The sequence below is a fragment of the Oncorhynchus tshawytscha genome, linkage group LG13, assembly GCF_018296145.1.
Source record: "Oncorhynchus tshawytscha isolate Ot180627B linkage group LG13, Otsh_v2.0, whole genome shotgun sequence".
NCBI classification, from domain to species: Eukaryota; Metazoa; Chordata; class Actinopteri; order Salmoniformes; family Salmonidae; genus Oncorhynchus; species Oncorhynchus tshawytscha.
The window spans coordinates 774,157-795,410 of record NC_056441.1 but is presented as its reverse complement, the minus strand read 5'-3'; the positions used below and the strand labels follow the sequence as shown (position 1 = coordinate 795,410).

Here is a 21,254-nt window from a genome sequence, read left to right as displayed (position 1 = left end):
GTCTACCTACACCTGTTGTATTCAGCATTTCACTGTAAGGTTAGCAGTTTATCCCTGAGAGAGGGAGTATTACAATACAACTAACAGTTAGCAGTTTATCCCTGAGAGAGGGAGTACTACAATACAACTAACAGTTAGCAGTTTATCCCTGAGAGAGGGAGTACTACAATACTAGTAACAGTTAGCAGTTTATCCCTGAGAGAGGGAGTACTACAATACAACTAACAGTTAGCAGTTTATCCCTGAGAGAGGGAGTACTACAATACTAGTAACAGTTAGCAGTTTATCCCTGAGAGAGGGAGTACTACAATACAACTAACAGTTAGCAGTTTATCCCTGAGAGAGGGAGTACTACAATACTAGTAACAGTTAGCAGTTTATCCCTGAGAGAGGGAGTACTACAATACAACTAACAGTTAGCAGTTTATCCCTGAGAGAGGGAGTACTACAATACTAGTAACAGTCAGCAGTTTATCCCTGAGAGAGGGAGTACTACAATACAACTAACAGTTAGCAGTTTATCCCTGAGAGAGGGAGTACTACAATACAACTAACAGTTAGCAGTTTATCCCTGAGAGAGGGAGTACTACAATACTAGTAACAGTCAGCAGTTTATCCCTGAGAGAGGGAGTACTACAATACAACTAACAGTTAGCAGTTTATCCCTGAGAGAGGGAGTACTACAATACTAGTAACAGTCAGCAGTTTATCCCTGAGAGAGGGAGTACTACAATACAACTAACAGTTGGCAGTTTATCCCTGAGAGAGGGAGTACTACAATACTAGTAACAGTCAGCAGTTTATCCCTGAGAGAGGGAGTACTACAATACAACTAACAGTTAGCAGTTTATCCCTGAGAGAGGGAGTACTACAATACAACTAACAGTTGGCAGTTTATCCCTGAGAGAGGGAGTACTACAATACTAGTAACAGTCAGCAGTTGTGGAGGCAACACACACACACAGCTCAGAGAAAGTACAGCAACAGGCTACTTACAGTCAGCAGCAGTGAAGTTGGGCAGCGAGTCGTAACTCTTCTCTACGTTCATGATGTCCTGGAGGTGGAGAGAGAGAGGTGGAGAGAGAGAGGTGGAGAGAGAGAGGTGGAGAGAGAGAGGTGGAGAGGGAGGGAGGGAGGGAGGGAGGGAGGGAGGGAGGGAGGGAGGGAGGGAGGGAGGGAGGGAGGGAGGGAGGGAGGGAGGGAGGGAGGGAGGGAGGGAGGGAGGGAGGGAGGGAGGGAGGGAGGGAGGGAGGGAGGGAGGGAGGTGGAGAGAGGGAGGTGGAGAGAGGGAGGTGGAGAGAGGGAGGTGGAGAGAGGGAGGTGGAGAGAGAGAGGTGGAGAGGGAGAGGGAGGGAGGTGGAGAGAGGGAGGGAGGGAGGGAGGGAGGTGGAGAGAGGGAGGGAGGGAGGTGGAGAGGGGGAGGGAGGGAGGTGGAGAGAGGGAGGGAGGGAGGTGGAGAGAGGGAGGGAGGGAGGGAGGTGGAGAGAGGGAGGGAGGGAGGTGGAGAGAGGGAGGGAGGGAGGGAGGTGGAGAGAGGGAGGGAGGGAGGGAGGTGGAGAGAGGGAGGTGGAGAGAGGGAGGTGGAGGGAGGGAGGGAGGGAGGGAGGGAGGGAGGGAGGGAGGGAGGGAGGGAGGGAGGGAGGGAGGGAGGGAGGGAGGGAGGGAGGGAGGGGGAGGTGGAGAAAGGGAGGTGGAGAAAGGAGATGGAGAGAGGGGGAGAAAGGGAGGTGGAGAGAGGGAGGTGGAGAGAGGGAGGGAGGTGGAGAGAGGGAGGTGGAGAGAGGGAGGTGGAGAGAGGGAGGTGGAGAGAGGGAGGTGGGGAGGTGGAGAGAGGGAGGTGGAGAGGTGGAGGGAGGGAGGTGGAGAGAGGGAGGTGGAGAGAGGGAGGAGAGGGAAGAGAAGAGAGGGAGGTGGAGAGAGGGAGGAGAGGGAAGAGGAGAGAGGGAGGAGAGGGAAGAGAAGAGAGGGAGGTGGGGAGAGAGGAAGGAGAGGGAAGAGAAGAGAGGGAGGTGGAGAGAGGTGGAGAGAGGGAAGAGGAGAGAGGGAGGTGGAGAGAGGGAAGAGAAGAGAGGGAGGTGGAGAGAGGGAGGAGAGGGAAGAGAAGAGAGGAAGGTGGAGAGAGGGAGGTGGAGAGAGAGAGGTGGAGAGAGAGAGGTGGAGAGAGAGAGGTGGAGAGAGGTAGGTGGAGAGAGGTAGGTGGAGAGAGGTAGGTGGAGAGAGGTAGGTGGAGAGAGGTAGGTGGAGAGAGGTAGGTGGAGAGAGGTAGGTGGAGAGAGGTAGGTGGAGAGAGGTAGGTGGAGAGAGGTAGGTGGAGAGAGAGAGGTGGAGAGAGAGAGGTGGAGAGAGAGAGGTGGAGAGAGGTAGGTGGAGAGAGAGAGGTGGAGAGAGAGAGGTGGAGAGAGAGAGGTGGAGAGAGAGGTGGGAGAGAGAGAGGTGGAGAGAGGTAGGAGGAGAGAGGTAGGTGGAGAGAGAGAGGTGGAGAGAGGTAGGTGGAGAGAGAGAGGTGGAGAGAGAGAGGTGGAGAGAGAGAGGTGGAGAGAGAGAGGTGGAGAGAGAGAGGTGGAGAGAGAGATGTGGAGAGAGAGAGGTGGAGAGAGAGAGGTGGAGAGAGGTAGGTGGAGAGAGGTGGAGAGGTGGAGAGAGAGAGGTGGAGAGAGAGAGGTGGAGAGAGAGAGGTGGAGAGAGAGAGGTGGAGAGAGAGAGGTGGAGAGAGGGAGGGAGGTGGAGAGAGGGAGGGAGGGAGGAGGTGGTGGAGAGAGGTAGGTGGAGAGAGAGAGGTGGAGAGAGAGAGGTGGAGAGAGGGAGGTGGAGAGAGAGAGGTGGAGAGAGGGAGGGAGGTGGAGAGAGGGAGGGAGGGAGGGAGGAGAGAGGTAGGTGGAGAGAGAGAGGTGGAGAGAGAGAGGTGGAGAGAGGAGGTGGAGAGAGAGAGGTGGAGAGATGGGAGGGATGTGGAGAGAGGGAGGGAGGGAGGGAGGTGGAGAGAGGGAGGGAGGGAGGGAGGTGGAAAGAGGGAGGGAGGGAGGGAGGGAGGGAGGGAGGGAGGGAGGGAGGGAGGGAGGGAGGGAGGGAGGGAGGGAGGGAGGGAGGGAGGGAGGGAGGGAGGGAGGGAGGGAGGAGGAGGGAGGGAGGTGGGTGGAAAGGGAGGTGGAGAGAGGGAGGGAGGAAGGGAGGTGGAGAGAGGGAGGTGGAGAGAGGGAGTGAGGTGGAGAGAGGGATGTGGAGAGAGGGAGGGAGGGTGGTGGAGAGAGGGAGGTGGAGAGAGGGAGGTGGAGAGAGGGAGTTGGAGAGAGGGAGGTGGAGGGAGGGAGGGAGGTGGAGAGAGGGAGGTGGAGAGAGGGAGGAGAGGGAAGAGAAGAGAGGGAGGTGGAGAGAGGGAGGAGAGGGAAGAGGAGAGAGGGAGGTGGAGAGAGGGAGGAGAGGGAAGAGAAGAGGGAAGAGAAGAGAGGGAGGTGGGAAGAGAAGAGAGGGAGGTGGGGAGAGGAAGGAGAGGGAAGAGAAGAGAGGGAGGTGGAGAGAGGTGGAGAGAGGGAAGAGGAGAGAGGGAGGTGGAGAGAGGGGAAGAGGAGAGAGGGAAGAGGAGAGAGGGAAGAGGAGAGAGGGAGGAGAGGGAAGAGAAGAGAAGAGGGAGGTGGAGAGAGGGAGGAGAGGGAAGAGAAGAGAGGGAGGTGGAGAGAGGGAGGAGAGGGAAGAGAAGAGAGGAAGGTGGAGAGAGGGAGGTGGAGCGAGGGAGGAAAGGAAGAGGAGAGAGGGAGGTGGAGAGAGGGAGGAGAGGGAAGAGAAGTGGGAAGAGAAGAGAGGGAGGTGGAGAGAGGGAGGTGGAGAGAGGGAGAAGAGGGAGGTGGAGAGAGGGAGGTGGAGAGGGGGAGGAGAGGGAAGAGAAGAGGGAGGTGGAGAGAGGGAGGTGGAAAGAGGGAGGAGGAGAGAGGGAGGAGAGGGAAGAGGAGAGGGAAGAGAAGAGGGAAGAGAAGAGAGGGAGGTGGAGAGAGGGAGGTGGAGAGAGGGAGGAGAGGGAAGAGGAGAGAGGGAGGTGGAGAGAGGGGAGCAGAGGGAAGAGAAGAGGGAAGAGAAGAGGGAGGCGGAGAGAGGGAGGTGGAGAGAGGGAGGAGAGGGAAGAGAAGAGGGAAGAGAAGAGAGGGAGGTGGAGAGAGGGAGGAGAGGGAAGAGAAGAGAGGGAGGAGAGGGAAGAGAGAGAGAGGGAGGTAAAGAGAGAGGGAGGAGAGGGAAGAGAAGAGGGAAGAGAAGAGAGGGAGGTGGAGAGAGGGAGGAGAGGGAAGAGGGAAGAGGAGAGAGGGAGAAGAGAAAAGAGAAGAGAGGGAGGGAAGATAAAGATGGAGAGGGGGGGAGAGAAGGAAGAGAAGAGAGGGAGGGAAGATAAGGAAGGGAGGGAAGAGGGGGGGAAGAGAAGAGGGAAAGAGAAGAGAGGAGGGAAGAGAAGGAAGAGAGGGGGAAGAGAAGAGGGAGGGAAGATAAGGAAGAGAAGAGAGAAGAGAGGGAGGGAAGATAAGGAACATAGGGGGAAGAGAAGAGAGGGAGGGAAGATAAGGAAGAGAGGGGGACGATAAGGAAGATAAGAGAGGGAGGGAAGATAAGAGAGGGAGGGAAGAGAAGAGAGGGAGGGAAGAGAAGGAAGAGAAGAGAGAAGAGAGGGGGAGGAGAAGGAAGAGAGGGGGGAAGAGAAGGATGGAGAAATTATCGAGTAAATGGGAGAAGCAAATTGAACCACTTTCTCTTCCTACACCATTTACTCCTTCCCTGAGCCTTCATTAATCACAAATATGTCCCGAATGGCACCCTATTCTCCATTTAGTGCACTACTTTTGACCATGGTTCTATGGTACCCTATTAGTACCTCCATGATGCTGATATAGTAGGAGAAGGGGTGACTACAGTAGATATATTATATAGTATTATAGTACCTCCATGGTGCTGATATAGTAGGAGAAGGGGTGACTAAAGTAGATATATTATATATAGTAATAGTATATAGTATTATAGTACCTCCATGATGCTGATATAGTAGGAGAAGGGGTGACTACAGTAGATATATTATATATAAAGTAATATTATATATTATTATAGTACCTTCATGATGCTGATATAGTAGCAGAAGGGGTGACTACAGTAGATATATTATATATAGCAATATTATATAGTATTATAGTACCTCCATGATGCTGATATAGTAGGAGAAGGGGTGACTACAGAAGGTATATTATATAGTATTATAGTACCTCCATGATGCTGATATAGTAGGAGAAGGGGTGACTACAGTAGATATATTATATAGTATTATAGTACCTTCATGATGCTGATATAGTAGGAGAAGGGGTGACTACAGTAGATATATTATATAGTATTATAGTACCTTCATGATGCTGATATAGTAGCAGAAGGGGTGACTACAGTAGATATATTATATAGTATTATAGTACTTCCATGGTGCTGATATAGTAGGAGAAGGGGTGACTACAGAAGATATATTATATATAGTAATAGTATATAGTATTATAGTACCTCCATGATGATGATATAGTAGGAGAAGTGGTGACTACAGTAGATATATTATATAGTATTATAGTACCTCCATGGTGCTGATGTAGTAGGAGAAGGGGTGACTACAGAAGATATATTATATATAGTAATAGTATATAGTATTATAGTACCTCCATGATGATGATATAGTAGGAGAAGTGGTGACTACAGTAGATATATTATATAGTATTATAGTACCTCCATGGTGCTGATATAGTAGAAGGGGTGACTACAGTAGATATATTATATATAGTAATAGTATATAGTATTATAGTACCTCCATGATGCTGATATAGTAGGAGAAGGGTGACTACAGTAGATATATTATATAGTATTATAGTACCTCCATGGTGCTGATATAGTAGGAGAAGGGGTGACTACAGTAGATATATTATATATAGTAATAGTATATATTATTATAGTACCTCCATGATGCTGATATAGTAGGAGAAGGGGTGACTACAGTAGATATAGTATTATAGTACCTCCATGATGCTGATATAGTAGAAGGGGTGACTACAGTAGATATAGTATTATAGTACCTCCATGATGCTGATATAGTAGGAGAAGGGGTGACTACAGTAGATATAGTATTATAGTACCTCCATGATGCTGATATAGTAGGAGAAGGGGTGACTACAGTAGATATAGTATTATAGTACCTCCATGATGCTGATATAGTAGGAGAAGGGGTGACTACAGTAGATATATTATATAGTATTATAGTACCTCCATGGTGCTGATATAGTAGGAGAAGGGGTGACTACAGTAGATATAGTATATAGTACCTCCATGATGCTGATATAGTAGGAGAAGGGGGTGATGCGGAGGCCTTTGACCATGATGTCTGACAGGTGGTAGGGGTAGAGCATCAGGTGATCTCGGCTGTACTTCAGCAGCTCCTCATAGTACTTCCTCTCATCCTTCCTCACGTGTCTCACTGGACAGACATGGGGGGAGAGGACAGACACACTCAGATCAGACAGGGACTGATAAGGACAGAGACAGTCAGATGTGGTAGGGACAGGACAGGACAGACACTCATATCAGATAGGGACAGGGCAGGACAGAGACATTCAGATCAGATAGGGACTGGGCAGGACAGAGACACTCAGATCAGATAGGGACAGGGCAGGAGAGACACGCTCAGATCAGATAGGGACAGGGCAGGACAGAGACACTCAGATCAGATAGGGACAGGGCAGGACAGAGACGCTCAGATCAGATAGGGACAGGGCAGGACAGAGACACTCAGATCAGATAGGGACAGGGCAGGAGAGACACTCAGATCAGATAGGGGCAGGACAGAGACACTCAGATCAGATAGGGGCAGGACAGAGACACTCAGATCAGATAGGGGCAGGGCAGGACAGAGACACTCAGATCAGATAGGGACAGGGCAGGACAGAGACACTCAGATCAGATAGGGACAGGGCAGGACAGACACTCTCAGATCAGATAGGGACAGGGCAGGACAGACACTCAGATAAGATAGGGGCAGGGCAGGAGAGACACTCAGATCAGATAGGGACAGGGCAGGAGAGACACTCAGATCAGATAGGGACAGGGCAGGAGAGACACTCAGATCAGATAGGGCAGGACAGAGACACTCAGATCAGATAGGGGTAGGGCAGGACAGAGACACTCAGATCAGATAGGGGTAGGGCAGGACAGAGACACTCAGATCAGATAGGGACAGGGCAGGACAGAGACACTCAGATCAGATAGGGACAGGGCAGGACAGAGACACTCAGATCAGATAGGGACAGGGCAGAACAGACTATCAGATCAGATAGGGACAGGGCAGGACAGACTATCCTTATCAGATAGGGACAGGACAGGACAGAGACGCTCAGATCAGATAGGGACAGGACAGAGACACTCAGATCAGATAGGGGCAGGACAGAGACACTCAGATCAGATAGGGGCAGGACAGAGACACTCAGATCAGATAGGGACAGGGCAGGACAGAGACACTCAGATCAGATAGGGACAGGGCAGGACAGACTATCAGATCAGATAGGGACAGGACAGGACAGAGACCCTCAGATCAGATAGGGACAGGACAGGGACACTCAGATCAGATAGGGACACTCAGATCAGATAGGGACAGGACAGGACAAAGACACTCAGATCAGATAGGGACAGGACAGGACAGACACTCAGATCAGATAGGGACAGGGCAGGACAGAGACACTCAGATCAGATAGGGACAGGGCAGGACAGAGACACTCAGATCAGATAGGGACAGGGCAGGACAGAGACACTCAGATCAGATAGGGACAGGGCAGGACAGAGACACTCAGATCAGATAGGGACAGGGCAGGACAGACTATCAGATCAGATAGGGACAGGACAGGACAGAGACCCTCAGATCAGATAGGGACAGGACAGGGACACTCAGATCAGATAGGGACACTCAGATCAGATAGGGACAGGACAGGACAAAGACACTCAGATCAGATAGGGACAGGGCAGGACAGACACTCAGATCAGATAGGGACAGGGCAGGACAGAGACACTCAGATCAGATAGGGACAGGGCAGGACAGACACTCAGATCAGACAGGGCAGGACAGAGACACTCATATCAGATAGGGACAGGGCAGGACAGAGACACTCAGATCAGATAGGGACAGGGCAGGACAGAGACACTCAGATCAGATAGGGACAGGGCAGGACAGACACAGATCAGATAGGGACAGGACAGGACAGAGACCCTCAGATCAGATAGGGACAGGACAGGACACTCAGATCAGATAGGGACACTCAGATCAGATAGGGACAGGACAGGACAAAGACACTCAGATCAGATAGGGACAGGGCAGGACAGACACTCAGATCAGATAGGGACAGGGCAGGACAGAGACACTCAGATCAGATAGGGACAGGGCAGGACAGACACTCAGATCAGACAGGGCAGGACAGAGACACTCATATCAGATAGGGACAGAGAGACACTAGATCAGATAGGGACAGGGCAGGACAGAGACACTCAGATCAGATAGGGGCAGGGCAGGACAGAGACACTCAGATCAGATAGGGGCAGGGCAGACAGACACTCAGATCAGATAGGGACAGGGCAGGACAGAGACACTCAGATCAGATAGGGACAGGGCAGGACAGAGACACTCAGATCAGATAGGGACAGGGCAGGACAGAGACACTCAGATCAGATAGGGACAGGGCAGGACAGAGACACTCAGATCAGATAGGGACAGGGCAGGACAGACACTCTCAGATCAGATAGGGACAGGGCAGGACAGACACTCAGATAAGATAGGGGCATGGCAGGACAGAGACACTCAGATCAGATAGGGACAGGACAGGACAAAGACACTCAGATCAGATAGGGACAGGGCAGGACAGACACTCAGATCAGATAGGGACAGGGCAAGACAGACACTCAGATCAGATAGGGACAGGGTAGGACAGAGACACTCAGATCAGAAAGGGACAGGACAGGACAGAGACACTCACATCAAATAGGGGCAGGACAGAGACACTCAGATCAGAAAGTGACAGGGCAGGACAGACACTCAGATCAGATAGGGACAGGGCAGGACAGGCACTCAGATCAGATAGGGACAGGACAGACACTCATATCAGATAGGCAGTAGTGTTTCACCTGTTTCCCCGCAACTCCAAAAGATGTGATTAAAAGGGTTTAGAAAAACATTTTCGGATGGTAAACTGTTACCAACAATCACCAAAATGACAACTAGACAGGCAGGAAGAAATGTCATGGAATGGGCCCCATTGATTTAGGTACAATGTTTTAGTTACTCAGGTAGCATAAGCCATGGCAAAATGTGTCGAATTGCACTGCTGCAATGGGCAGGGTAGGAAAGCTGTGATTCAGAAAGAACAGACCGTGTATCAAGCATCTCAGAGCAAGAGTGTTGATCTTATTGACTGTGATCCAAAAGGCACAACTGATCTTAAAATCAGCACTCCGACTCCACAGATGCAGGTGTGTCCCACTGTCAGTCCATCAGAACTACCCCTGTTCCTTTAAAGGTGTCCCCCACTATCAGTCCATCAGAACTACCCCTGTTCACTTCTGGCGCCGACAGAGATGGCCGCCTCGCTTCGCGTTCCTAGGAAACTATGCAGTTTTTTGTTTTTTTACGTGTTATTTCTTACACTAGTACCCCAGGTCATTTTAGGTTTCATTACATACAGCCGAGAAGAACTACTGAATATAAGATCAGCGTCAACTCACCATCAGTACGACCAAGAATATGTTTTTCGCGATGCGGATCCTGTGTTCTGCCTTACAACCAGTGTAACGGAGTGGATCACATGCAGCGACCAAAAAAAAAACGACTCAGAAAAAGAGGGAAACGAAGCGGTCTTCTGGTCAGACTCCGGAGACGGGCACACCGTGCACCACTCCCTAGCATTCTTCTTGCCAATGTCCAGTCTCTTGACAACAAGGTTGATGAAATCCGAGCAAGGGTAGCATTCCAGAGGGACATCGGAGACTGTAACGTTCTCTGCTTCACGGAAACATGGCTAACTGGAGAGACGCAATCCGAAGCGGTGCAGCCAGCGGGTTTCTCCACGCATCGCGCCGACAGAAAAAAACATCTTTCTGGTAAGAAGACGGGCGGGGGCGTATGCCTTATGGCCAACGTGACATGGTGTGATGAAAGAAACATACAGGAACTCAAATCCTTCTGTTCACCTGATTTAGAATTCCTCACAATCAAATGTAGACCGCATTATCTACCAAGAGAATTCTCTTCGATTATAATCACAGCCGTATATATCCCCCCAAGCAGACACATCGATGGCTCTGAACGAACTTTATTTAACTCTCTGCAAACTGGAAACGATTTATCCGGTGGCTGCATTCATTGTAGCTGGGGATTTTAACAAGGCTAATCTGAAAACAAGACTCCCTAACTTTTATCAGCATATCGATTGCGCAACCAGGGGTGGAAAGACCTTGGATCATTGTTACTCTAACTTCCGCGACGCATATAAGGCCCTGCCCCGCCCCCTTTCGGAAAAGCTGACCACGACTCCATTTTGTTGATCCCTGCCTACAGACAGAAACTAAAACAAGAAGCTCCCACGCTGAGGTCTGTCCAACGCTGGTCCGACCAAGCTGACTCCACACTCCAAGACTGCTTCCATCACGTGGACTGGGAGATGTTTCGTATTGCGTCAGACAACAACATTGACGAATACGCTGATACGGTGTGCGAGTTCATTAGAACGTGCGTTGAAGATGTCGTTCCCATAGCAACGATTAAAACATTCCCTAACCAGAAACCGTGGATTGATGGCAGCATTCGTGTGAAACTGAAGGCACGAACCACTGCTTTTAATCAGGGCAAGGTGTCTGGTAACATGACTGAATACAAACAGTGCAGCTATTCCCTCCGCAAGGCTATCAAACAAGCGAAGCGCCAGTACAGAGACAAAGTAGAATCTCAATTCAACGGCTCAGACACAAGAGGCATGTGGCAGGGTCTACAGTCAATCACGGACTACAGGAAGAAACCCAGCCCAGTCACGGACCAGGATGTCTTGCTCCCAGGCAGACTAAATAACTTTTTTGCCCGCTTTGAGGACAATACAGTGCCACTGACACGGCCTGCAACGGAAACATGCGGTCTCTCCTTCACTGCAGCCGAAGTGAGTAAGACATTTAAACGTGTTAACCCTCGCAAGGCTGCAGGCCCAGACGGCATCCCCAGCCGCGCCCTCAGAGCATGCGCAGACCAGCTGGCCGGTGTGTTTACGGACATATTCAATCAATCCCTATACCAGTCTGCTGTTCCCACATGCTTCAAGAGGGCCACCATTGTTCCTGTTCCCAAGAAAGCTAAGGTAACTGAGCTAAACGACTACCGCCCCGTAGCACTCACATCCGTCATCATGAAGTGCTTTGAGAGACTAGTCAAGGACCATATCACCTCCACCCTACCTGACACCCTTGACCCACTCCAATTTGCTTACCGCCCAAATAGGTCCACAGACGATGCAATCTCAACCACACTGCACACTGCCCTAACCCATCTGGACAAGAGGAATACCTATGTGAGAATGCTGTTCATCGACTACAGCTCGGCATTCAACACCATAGTACCCTCCAAGCTCGTCATCAAGCTCGAGACCCTGGGTCTCGACCCCGCCCTGTGCAACTGGGTACTGGACTTCCTGACGGGCCGCCCCCAGGTGGTGAGGGTAGGCAACAACATCTCCTCCCCGCTGATCCTCAACACTGGGGCCCCACAAGGGTGCGTTCTGAGCCCTCTCCTGTACTCCCTGTTCACCCACGACTGCGTGGCCATGAACGCCTCCAACTCAATCATCAAGTTTGCGGACGACACAACAGTGGTAGGCTTGATTACCAACAACGACGAGACGGCCTACAGGGAGGAGGTGAGGGCCCTCGGAGTGTGGTGTCAGGAAAATAACCTCACACTCAACGTCAACAAAACTAAGGAGATGATTGTGGACTTCAGGAAACAGCAGAGGGAACACCCCCCATCCACATCGATGGAACAGTAGTGGAGAGGGTAGCAAGTTTTAAGTTCCTCGGCATACACATCACAGACAAACTGAATTGGTCCACTCACACAGACAGCATCGTGAGGAAGGCGCAGCAGCGCCTCTTCAACCTCAGGAGGCTGAAGAAATTCGGCTTGTCACCAAAAGCACTCACAAACTTCTACAGATGCACAATCGAGAGCATCCTGGCGGGCTGTATCACCGCCTGGTATGGCAACTGCACCGCCCTCAACCGTAAGGCTCTCCAGAGGGTAGTGAGGTCTGCACAACGCATCACCGGGGCAAACTACCTGCCCTCCAGGACACCTACACCACCCGATGCTACAGGAAGGCCATAAAGATCATCAAGGACATCAACCACCCGAGCCACTGCCTGTTCACCCCGCTGTCATCCAGAAGGCGAGGTCAGTACAGGTGCATCAAAGCTGGGACCGAGAGACTGAAAAACAGCTTCTATCTCAAGGCCATCAGACTGTTAAACAGCCACCACTAACATTGAGTGGCTACTGCCAACACACTGTCAATGACACTGACTCTACTCCAGCCACTTTAATCATGGGAATTGATGGGAAATGATGTAAATATATCACTAGCCACTTTAAACAATGCTACCTTATATAATGTTACTTACCCTACATTGTTCATCTCATATGCATACGTTGATACTGTACTCTATATCATCGACTGCATCCTTATGCAATACATGTATCACTAGCCACTTTAACTATGCCACTTGGTTTACATACTTATCTCATATGTATATACTGTACTCAATACCATCTACTGTATCTTGCCTATGCTGCTCTGTACCATCACTCATTCATATATCTTTATGTACATATTCTTTATCCCCTTATACTGTGTATAAGACAGTAGTTTTTTTGGAATTGTTAGTTAGATTACTTGTTCGTTATTACTGCATTGTCGGAACTAGAAGCACAAGCATTTCGCTACACTCGCATTAACATCTGCTAACCATGTGTATGTGACAAATAAAATTTGATTTGATTTGATTTGTTCCTTTAAAGGTGTGTCCCACTGTCAGTCCATCAGAACTACCCCTGTTCCTTTAAAGGTGTGTCCCACTGTCAGTCCATCAGAACTACCCCTGTTCCTTTAAAGGTGTGTCCCACTGTCAGTCCATCAGAACTACCCCTGTTCCTTTAAAGGTGTCCCCCACTGTCAGTCCATCAGAACTACCCCTGTTCCTTTAAAGGTGTGTCCCACTATCAGTCCATCAGAACTACCCCTGTTCCTTTAAAGGTGTCCCCCACTGTCAGTCCATCAGAACTACCCCTGTTCCTTTAAAGGTGTGTCCCACTGTCAGTCCATCAGAACTACCCCTGTTCCTTTAAAGGTGTGTCCCACTGTCAGTCCATTCATATGTATATACTGTATTCTAGTCATGGTTCATCCTATATAACTACTGCTGTCCACTTCATATGTATATACTGTATTCTAGTTCATCCTATATAACTACTGCTGTCCACTTCATATGTATATACTGTATTCTAGTCATGGTTCATCCTATATAACTACTGCTGTCCACTTCATATGTATATACTGTATTCTAGTCATGGTTCATCCTATATAACTACTACTGTCCACTTCATATGTATATACTGTATTCTAGTTCATCCTATATAACTACTACTGTCCACTTCATATGTATATACTGTATTCTAGTTCATCCTATATAACTTCTGCTGTCCACACCTGTTCTATCTATGTACTGTATTCTAGTCATGGTTCATCCTATATAACTACTGCTGTCCACACCTGTTCTATCTATGTACTGTCCATAGTGTCTATGGGCAGCATGATATGTATATATATTTATATACAGTGGATTCGGAAAGTATTCAGACCCCTTGATTTTTCCACATTTTGTTAGGTTACGGCCTTATTCTAAAATAGATTTTATTTCATATTCCCTCCTCAATCTACACACAATTCCCCATAACGACAAAGCAAAAACAGGTTTCTAGAATTCTTTGCTAAGTTATTAAAATAAAAAATTGGAAAGAACACATTTACAAAAGTATTAAGTGCCTTTATACAGGACTGTGTTGAAGCACCTTTGGCAGCGATTACAGCCTTGAGTTTTCGTAGGTATGACGCAACAAGCTTGGCACAGTCTCTAAATGTCGTTGAGTGGCCCAGCCAGACCACGGACTTGAACTCGATCGAACATCTCTGGAGAGACCTAATTAGCTGTGCAGCGACGCTCCCCTTCTAACCTGACAGAGCTTGAGAGGATCTACAGAGAAGAATGGGAGAAACTCCCCAAATACAGGTGTGCCAAGCTTGTAGCGTCGTACCCAAGAAGACTCCAGGCTGTAATCACTGCCAAAGGTGCTTCAACAAAGTACTGAGTAAAGGGTCTGAATACGTATGTAGTTTTTTTTATATACAGAAGCAGAAATGTATTTTTTTGCATTGTCATTATGGAGTATTGTGATGTCATTATGGAGTATTGTGATGTCATTATGGAGTATTGTGATGTCATTATGGAGTAGTGTGATGTCATTATGGAGTATTGTGATGTCATTATGGAGTATTGTGTGTAGATTGAGGAGGGGAAAAAATGATGTCATCAATTTTAGAATATGGCTGTAACGTAACAAAATGTGGAAAAAGTCAAGGGGTCTGAATACTTTCCTAATGCACTGAATATATTTATATTCCTGTCTCTGACAATGCTCGTTATATTTCTTAATATTATTTTGGATTATGTGTGGATTGTTTTATTCTTATTGCGAGGTATTACTGTTGCAGCTAGAAACACAAGAATGTTGATGCTCCTGCGATAACAACTGCAAAACTGTGTACGCGACCAATAAACTTTGATTTGAGGCCTGGGTCTATGGACCGTTAGTATTGGCCTACCAGACAACAACAGATGATTTCAGATACATGTCAATGTAATAATGCATTTATACCGAGCAATAAATGATTTATGATTGGTTATAATTGAATGGATATAAGTGTATGGGATATGAGCCTGTGATCGCACTGAAAAATGGGGTGGATATTATAGTCTATGGCATTGTTATTCTGACAAGCCTGACTCCTCCCATGCTGACTCCTCCCATGCTGACTCACCTAGGTTATTGCGGAACCTTAGCTGGTTGCGGATACTGTACAACTGCACATGTTTCTCATATTCACGCTGCGAGTTCCCAACACTCTGTAAATGAAAACAGGACATTGAGATCAATTAATATACGGAAACATATACAGTAACTCAGTAGAAACATATACAGTAACCCAGTAGAAACATATACAGTAACCCAGTAGAAACATATACAGTAACTCAGTAGAAACATATACAGTAACCCAGTAGAACCATATACAGTAACTCAGTAGAACCATATACAGTAACTCAGTAGAACCATATACAGTAACTCAGTAGAACCATATACAGTAACTCAGTAGAACCATATACAGTAACTCAGTAGAACCATATACAGTAACTCAGTAGAAACATATACAGTAACTCAGTAGAAACATATACAGTAACTCAGTAGAAACATATACAGTAACTCAGTAGAAACATATACAGTAACTCAGTAGAAACATATACAGTAACTCAGTAGAAACATATACAGTAACTCAGTAGGCATGATTGCATACAGTAAGTATTATACCACATATGTCTCAAGTTATGAGGGAGCGTGCTGTTGGCATGCTGAGTGCAGGAATGTCCAACAGAGCTGTTGCCAGAGAAGGTAAATGTTCATTTCTCTACCATAAGCCACCTGTCGTTTTACAGAATTTGGCATTACCAACTGGCCTCACAACCACAGACCACGTGTAACCACGGCGGACCTATTTCCATATTACAGCCAGTGTTTAACAGAAAAAACCTGACGGAAGACAGAGTGGACTACCTGTGCTAATTAACAACAACAAAAACGGTAACTAATCCATTACCAGCAAAAATATTGTTATCAGATTACATATACATTTAAAAAACGAGATGATTACTTTGAGGATTCATTTATTTTGTATTATTTTTTTTAATCAGTGGACAAACAGTGAAAAATGCACTCGTGCAACACCTGCATGGTGTGGACACCAGCCTATGGAATACAAGTGGGGCTTTTATTGCTCAATCTAATTCATGCTGACAAAAAAATTCATCCATAGGCCTAACGGAGACATGCTCAAACCCACCCACTTTTGATAGATTTAAAGGGTCAATCTGTAGTTGCTACATCCATTTTTGGACTTGTAAATTATACATATTAATGTAAATATATAATTTAATCACATTATTATATGTCGTAGAAAGTTACATACATTTATTTATGTCTTCTTCTAATGCCTCTTAAGGGGAAAGTCATCTAAAAGTAATTAAATGTAATCAGATTACGTTACCGAGTTTGGGTAATCCAAAAGTTACGTTACTGATTATAATTTTGGACAGATAACTAGTAACTAACGGATTACATTTAGAAAGTAACCTACCCAACCCTATTAGTTCAATCAAATGTATTTATAAAGCCCTTTTTACATCAGCTGATGTCCTAAAGTGGTGTACAGAAAGCCAGTCTAAAACCCCAAACAGAAAGCAATGCAGGTGTAGAAGCATCTCCAAACGCTCGTGTGTAAACGGAAAACATACAAACATGTTGTCAATAAAAAAATAATGTCTGCTGCAATGGAGTTAAAACAGTGTCCAGTAAGTGTATTATTTTACATTTGTGAAATGATTTTGATGTGATATGAAAGTAGAGGGATTTATGTTTTAAGAACAATACCGCAATTGTTTCACTGTTAGATGGACTATTTGGCTGTTTTGGTTTCCAGAATCAATTAGTCCTTCAAACAAAACATGTCAGGTCCTTGGACTAAGAAGTAAGGTTACGGGGCTAGACAGCTACCTAGCTAACGGAGCTGTGTGCTTTAGTGATGCTTTCAGGTTATTGACCAAATCACTGTTGTTGCATCTGCAACGGAACCGGAGACTCATCAGCTATTTATAAACGCACGGAGAACGTTAACGGACAGATGTAGCTGGCCAGCTGTGGCAAAACGTGTCAGCAAGATCACATACCTGTTTGACATTTGCTGGTAGCTTGGTCCATGGATAATTCTGCCTAATGTGGAATTCAACATCTGTGTTCATTGCTTGAGTGAATATGGATCCACGATACGACGAACTATAGTCCAAGATAACTATATCTCTCGAAACATCAAAAATCGACAAAAATTAACTTGATAATTCAAAACGTTTCCTATCTGAAGATAACTAATTTTCCTTTTTATTAAATATCCACTTCCTTGTTGTATTTTCGTCACGTTTTTGGGCTACATTCGTCACTTCCGTCCAAGACGTGACCAACGGATGATGATTGGTCGATGAGGGACTGCAGTTGAAGTGTACACTGATAAAAATGAGTATTGCATCAAACTCAATGGAAATGTGTTTGTGTCAATTAAGAAAATCATACGGTTGGCTCCCTTCCAGCAATGTGTACTGACCTTGTAAAGTAAATGTCCATAATTATTCTTATGTCCACATGAAACTGGTTCAACAAGGTCTAATTGAGAAATGTTTAAATCAAACTTATTAGATATAAATAAATAACCTCCAGTTGGTCTGATATGGCAATGCTTTTTGCATTTGACCACATAGATATTCCAACTTTCAGACTGTTTACATTCATGACATAAATCAACTGTCTGAAATGCTGGACTGGCAGTCAACCTTACCACAGGCTTTCAGTGTGAGAAGACGTCGAGCTCAAAGATGAGTACAAGCACCGCAACTCACGTAGGCTGCATCCCAATAACTATCTATAGTGCACTACTTTTGACCAGAACCACCCAGTAGAAACAGTGTTGGGGTACAGCACTTAGTAACCACCCAGTAGAAACAGTGTAGGGTACAGCTCTTGGTAATCACCCAGTAGAAACAGTGTAGGGTACAGCTCTTGGTAACCACCCAGTAGAAACAGTGTGGGGTACAGCTCTTGGTAACCACCCAGTAGAAACAGTGTTGGGGTACAGCTCTTGGTAACCACCCAGTAGAAACAGTGTTGGGGTGCAGCTCTTGGTAATCACCCAGTAGAAACAGTGTAGGGTACAGCTCTTGGTAACCACCCAGTAGAAACAGTGTGGGGTACAGCTCTTGGTAACCACCCAGTAGAAACAGTGTGGGGTACAGCTCTTGGTAACCACCCAGAAGAAACAGTGTTGGGGTACAGCACTTAGTAACCACCCAGTAGAAACAGTGTTGGGGTACAGCTCTTGGTAACCACCCAGTAGAAACAGTGTGGGGTACAGCTCTTGGTAACCACCCAGTAGAAACAGTGTGGGGTACAGCTCTTGGTAACCACCCAGTAGAAGCAGTGTGGGGTACAGCTCTTGGTAACCACCCAGTAGAAGCAGTGTGGGGTACAGCTCTTGGTAACCACCCAGTAGAAGCAGTGTTGGGGTACAGCTCTTGGTAACCACCCAGTAGAAGCAGTGTTGGGGTACGGCTCTGACTACTAGCTGCCGTCTTACTCAAATTTTTATTTAATTGGACCTATATTTAACTAGGCTAGTCAGTTAAGAACAAATTCTTATTTACAGTTAAGCCTACCCCGGCCAAAACCAGATGATGCTGGGCCAATTGTGCGCCACCCTATGGGCTCCCAATCACGGCCGGCTGTGATACAGCCTGGAATTGAACCAGGGTCTACACAGTTCACACGATATGGATGTAAATACCCTCATATTAAAGCTGAAAGTCTATACTAATAGCTCACATTCGTGATTTCAATATGAGGTGGTAGATAGCTAACAAAAATAACTTGGTCAATGTCCAAATATTTATGGACCTGACTGTAAATAGTGGACTACTTTTGACCAGGGCTCATTGTGTAGTAGTAGTAGTAGTGCCATAGGGAATAGGGTGCTATTTGGGATGCAGATAAAAATACAGCTATAGGAAAGGATTCTGATTGTATAGATGAAAATACAGCTATAGGAAAGGATTCTGAGTATATAGATGAAAATACAGCTATAGGAAAGGATTCTGATTATATAGATGAAAATACAGCTATAGGAAAGGATTCTGAGTATATAGATGAGTTCAGAGCTATAGGAAAGGATTCTGATTATATAGATGAAAATACAGCTATAGGAAAGGATTCTGATTATATAGATGAAAATACAGCTATAGGAAAGGATTCTGATTATATAGATGAAAATACAGCTATAGGAAAGGATTCTGATTATATAGATGAAAATACAGCTATAGGAAAGGATTCTGAGTATATACAGTGCCTTGCAAAAGTATTCGGCCCCCTTGAACTTTGCGACCTTTTGCCACATTTCAGGCTTCAAACATAAAGATATAAAACTGTATTTTTTTGTGAAGAATCAACAACAAGTGGGACACAATCATGAAGTGGAACGACATTTATTGGATATTTCAAACTTTTTTAACAAATCAAAAACTGAAACATTGGGCGTGCAAAATTATTCAGCCCCTTTACTTTCAGTGAATCAAACTCTCTCCAGAAGTTCAGTGAGGATCTCTGAATGATCCAATGTTGACCTAAATGACTAATGATGATAAATACAATCCACCTGTATGTAATCAAGTCTCCGTATAAATGCACCTGCACTGTGATAGTCTCAGAGTTCCGTTAAAAGCGCAGAGAGCATCATGAAGAACAAGGAACACACCAGGCAGGTCCGAGATACTGTTGTGAACAAGTTTAAAGCCGGATTTGGATACAAAAAGATTTCCCAAGCTTTAAACATCCCAATGAGCACTGTGCAAGCGATAATATTGAAATGGAAGGAGTATCAGACCACTGCAAATCTACCAAGACCTGGCCGTCCCTCTAAACTTTCAGCTCATACAAGGAGAAGACTGATCAGAGATGCAGCCAAGAGGCCCATGATCACTCTGGATGAACTGCAGAGATCTACAGCTGAGGTGGGAGACTGTCCATAGGACAACAATCAGTCGTACATTGCACAAATCTGGCCTTTATGGAAGAGTGGCAAGAAGAAAGCCATTTCTTAAAGATATCCATAAAAAGTGTCGTTTAAAGTTTGCCACAAGCCACCTGGGAGACACACCAAAAATGTGGAAGAAGGTGCTCTGGTCAGATGAAACCAAAATTGAACTTTTTGGCAACAATGCAAAATGTTATGTTTGGCGTAAAAGCAACACAGCTCATCACCCTGAACACACCATCCCCACTGTCAAACATGGTGGTGGCAGCATCATGGTTTGGGCCTGCTTTTCTTCAGCAGGGACAGGGAAGATGGTTAAAATTGATTGGAAGATGGATGGAGCCAAATACAGGACCATTCTGGAAGAAAACCTGATGGAATCTGCAAAAGACCTGAGACTGGGACGGAGATTTGTCTTCCAACAAGACAATGATCCAAAACATAAAGCAAAATCTACAATGGAATGGTTCAAAAATAAACATATCCAGGTGTTAGAATGGCCAAGTCAAAGTCCAGACCTGAATCCAATCGAGAATCTGTGGAAAGAACTGAAAACTGCTGTTCACAAATGCTCTCCATCCAACCTCACTGAGCTCGAGCTGTTTTGCAAGGAGGAATGGGAAAAAATGTCAGTCTCTCGATGTGCAAAACTGATAGAGACATACCCCAAGCGACTTACAGCTGTAATCGCAGCAAAAGGTGGCGCTACAAAGTATTAACTTAAGGGGGCTGAATAATTTTGCACGCCCAATTTTTCCGTTTTTGATTTGTTAAAAAAGTTTGAAATATCCAATAAATGTCGTTCCACTTCATGATTGTGTCCCACTTGTTGTTGATTCTTCACAAAAAAATACAGTTTTATATCTTTATGTTTGAAGCCTGAAATGTGGCAAAAGGTCGCAAAGTTCAAGGGGGCCGAATACTTTCGCAAGGCACTGTAGATGAGTTCAGAGCTATAGGACAGCCTTCTGATTCTATAGATGAGTTCAGAGCTATAAGACAGCCTTCTGATTCTATAGATGAGTTCAGAGCTATAGGAAAGGATTCTGAGTATATAGATGAGTTCAGAGCTATAGGAAAGGATTCTGATTCTATAGATGAGTTCAGAGCTATAGGAAAGGATTCTGATTATATAGATGAAAATACAGCTATAGGAAAGGATTCTGAGTATATAGATGAGTTCAGAGCTATAGGAAAGGATTCTGATTATATAGATGAAAATACAGCTAT

At 46.2% G+C, this 21,254-nt stretch overlaps 1 protein-coding gene across 3 annotated transcripts in view; it reads right to left on the bottom strand.

Annotated features, from left to right (window-relative positions):
- Nucleotides 1-17,380, bottom strand: part of LOC112229177 (protein FAM91A1) — a 130,419-nt gene extending 113,039 nt beyond the window's left edge. Inside the window, exons 1-4 of one of the 3 annotated variants that reach the window (XM_042295049.1) lie at nucleotides 17,122-17,380; nucleotides 15,165-15,249; nucleotides 6,321-6,472; nucleotides 997-1,054 (exon numbers count right to left, since the gene is read on the bottom strand). In XM_042295049.1, the coding sequence (XP_042150983.1) occupies nucleotides 997-1,054; nucleotides 6,321-6,472; nucleotides 15,165-15,249; nucleotides 17,122-17,193 (367 nt within the window). In that variant the 5' untranslated portion in view covers nucleotides 17,194-17,380. Of the gene's footprint in view, nucleotides 1-996; nucleotides 1,055-4,849; nucleotides 5,101-6,320; nucleotides 6,473-15,164; nucleotides 15,250-17,121 lie in introns of those variants that run through there. The other 2 variants (XM_042295051.1, XM_042295050.1) reach the window with 2 other exon arrangements.
- Between the last annotated feature and the right edge of the window lie 3,874 nt (nucleotides 17,381-21,254).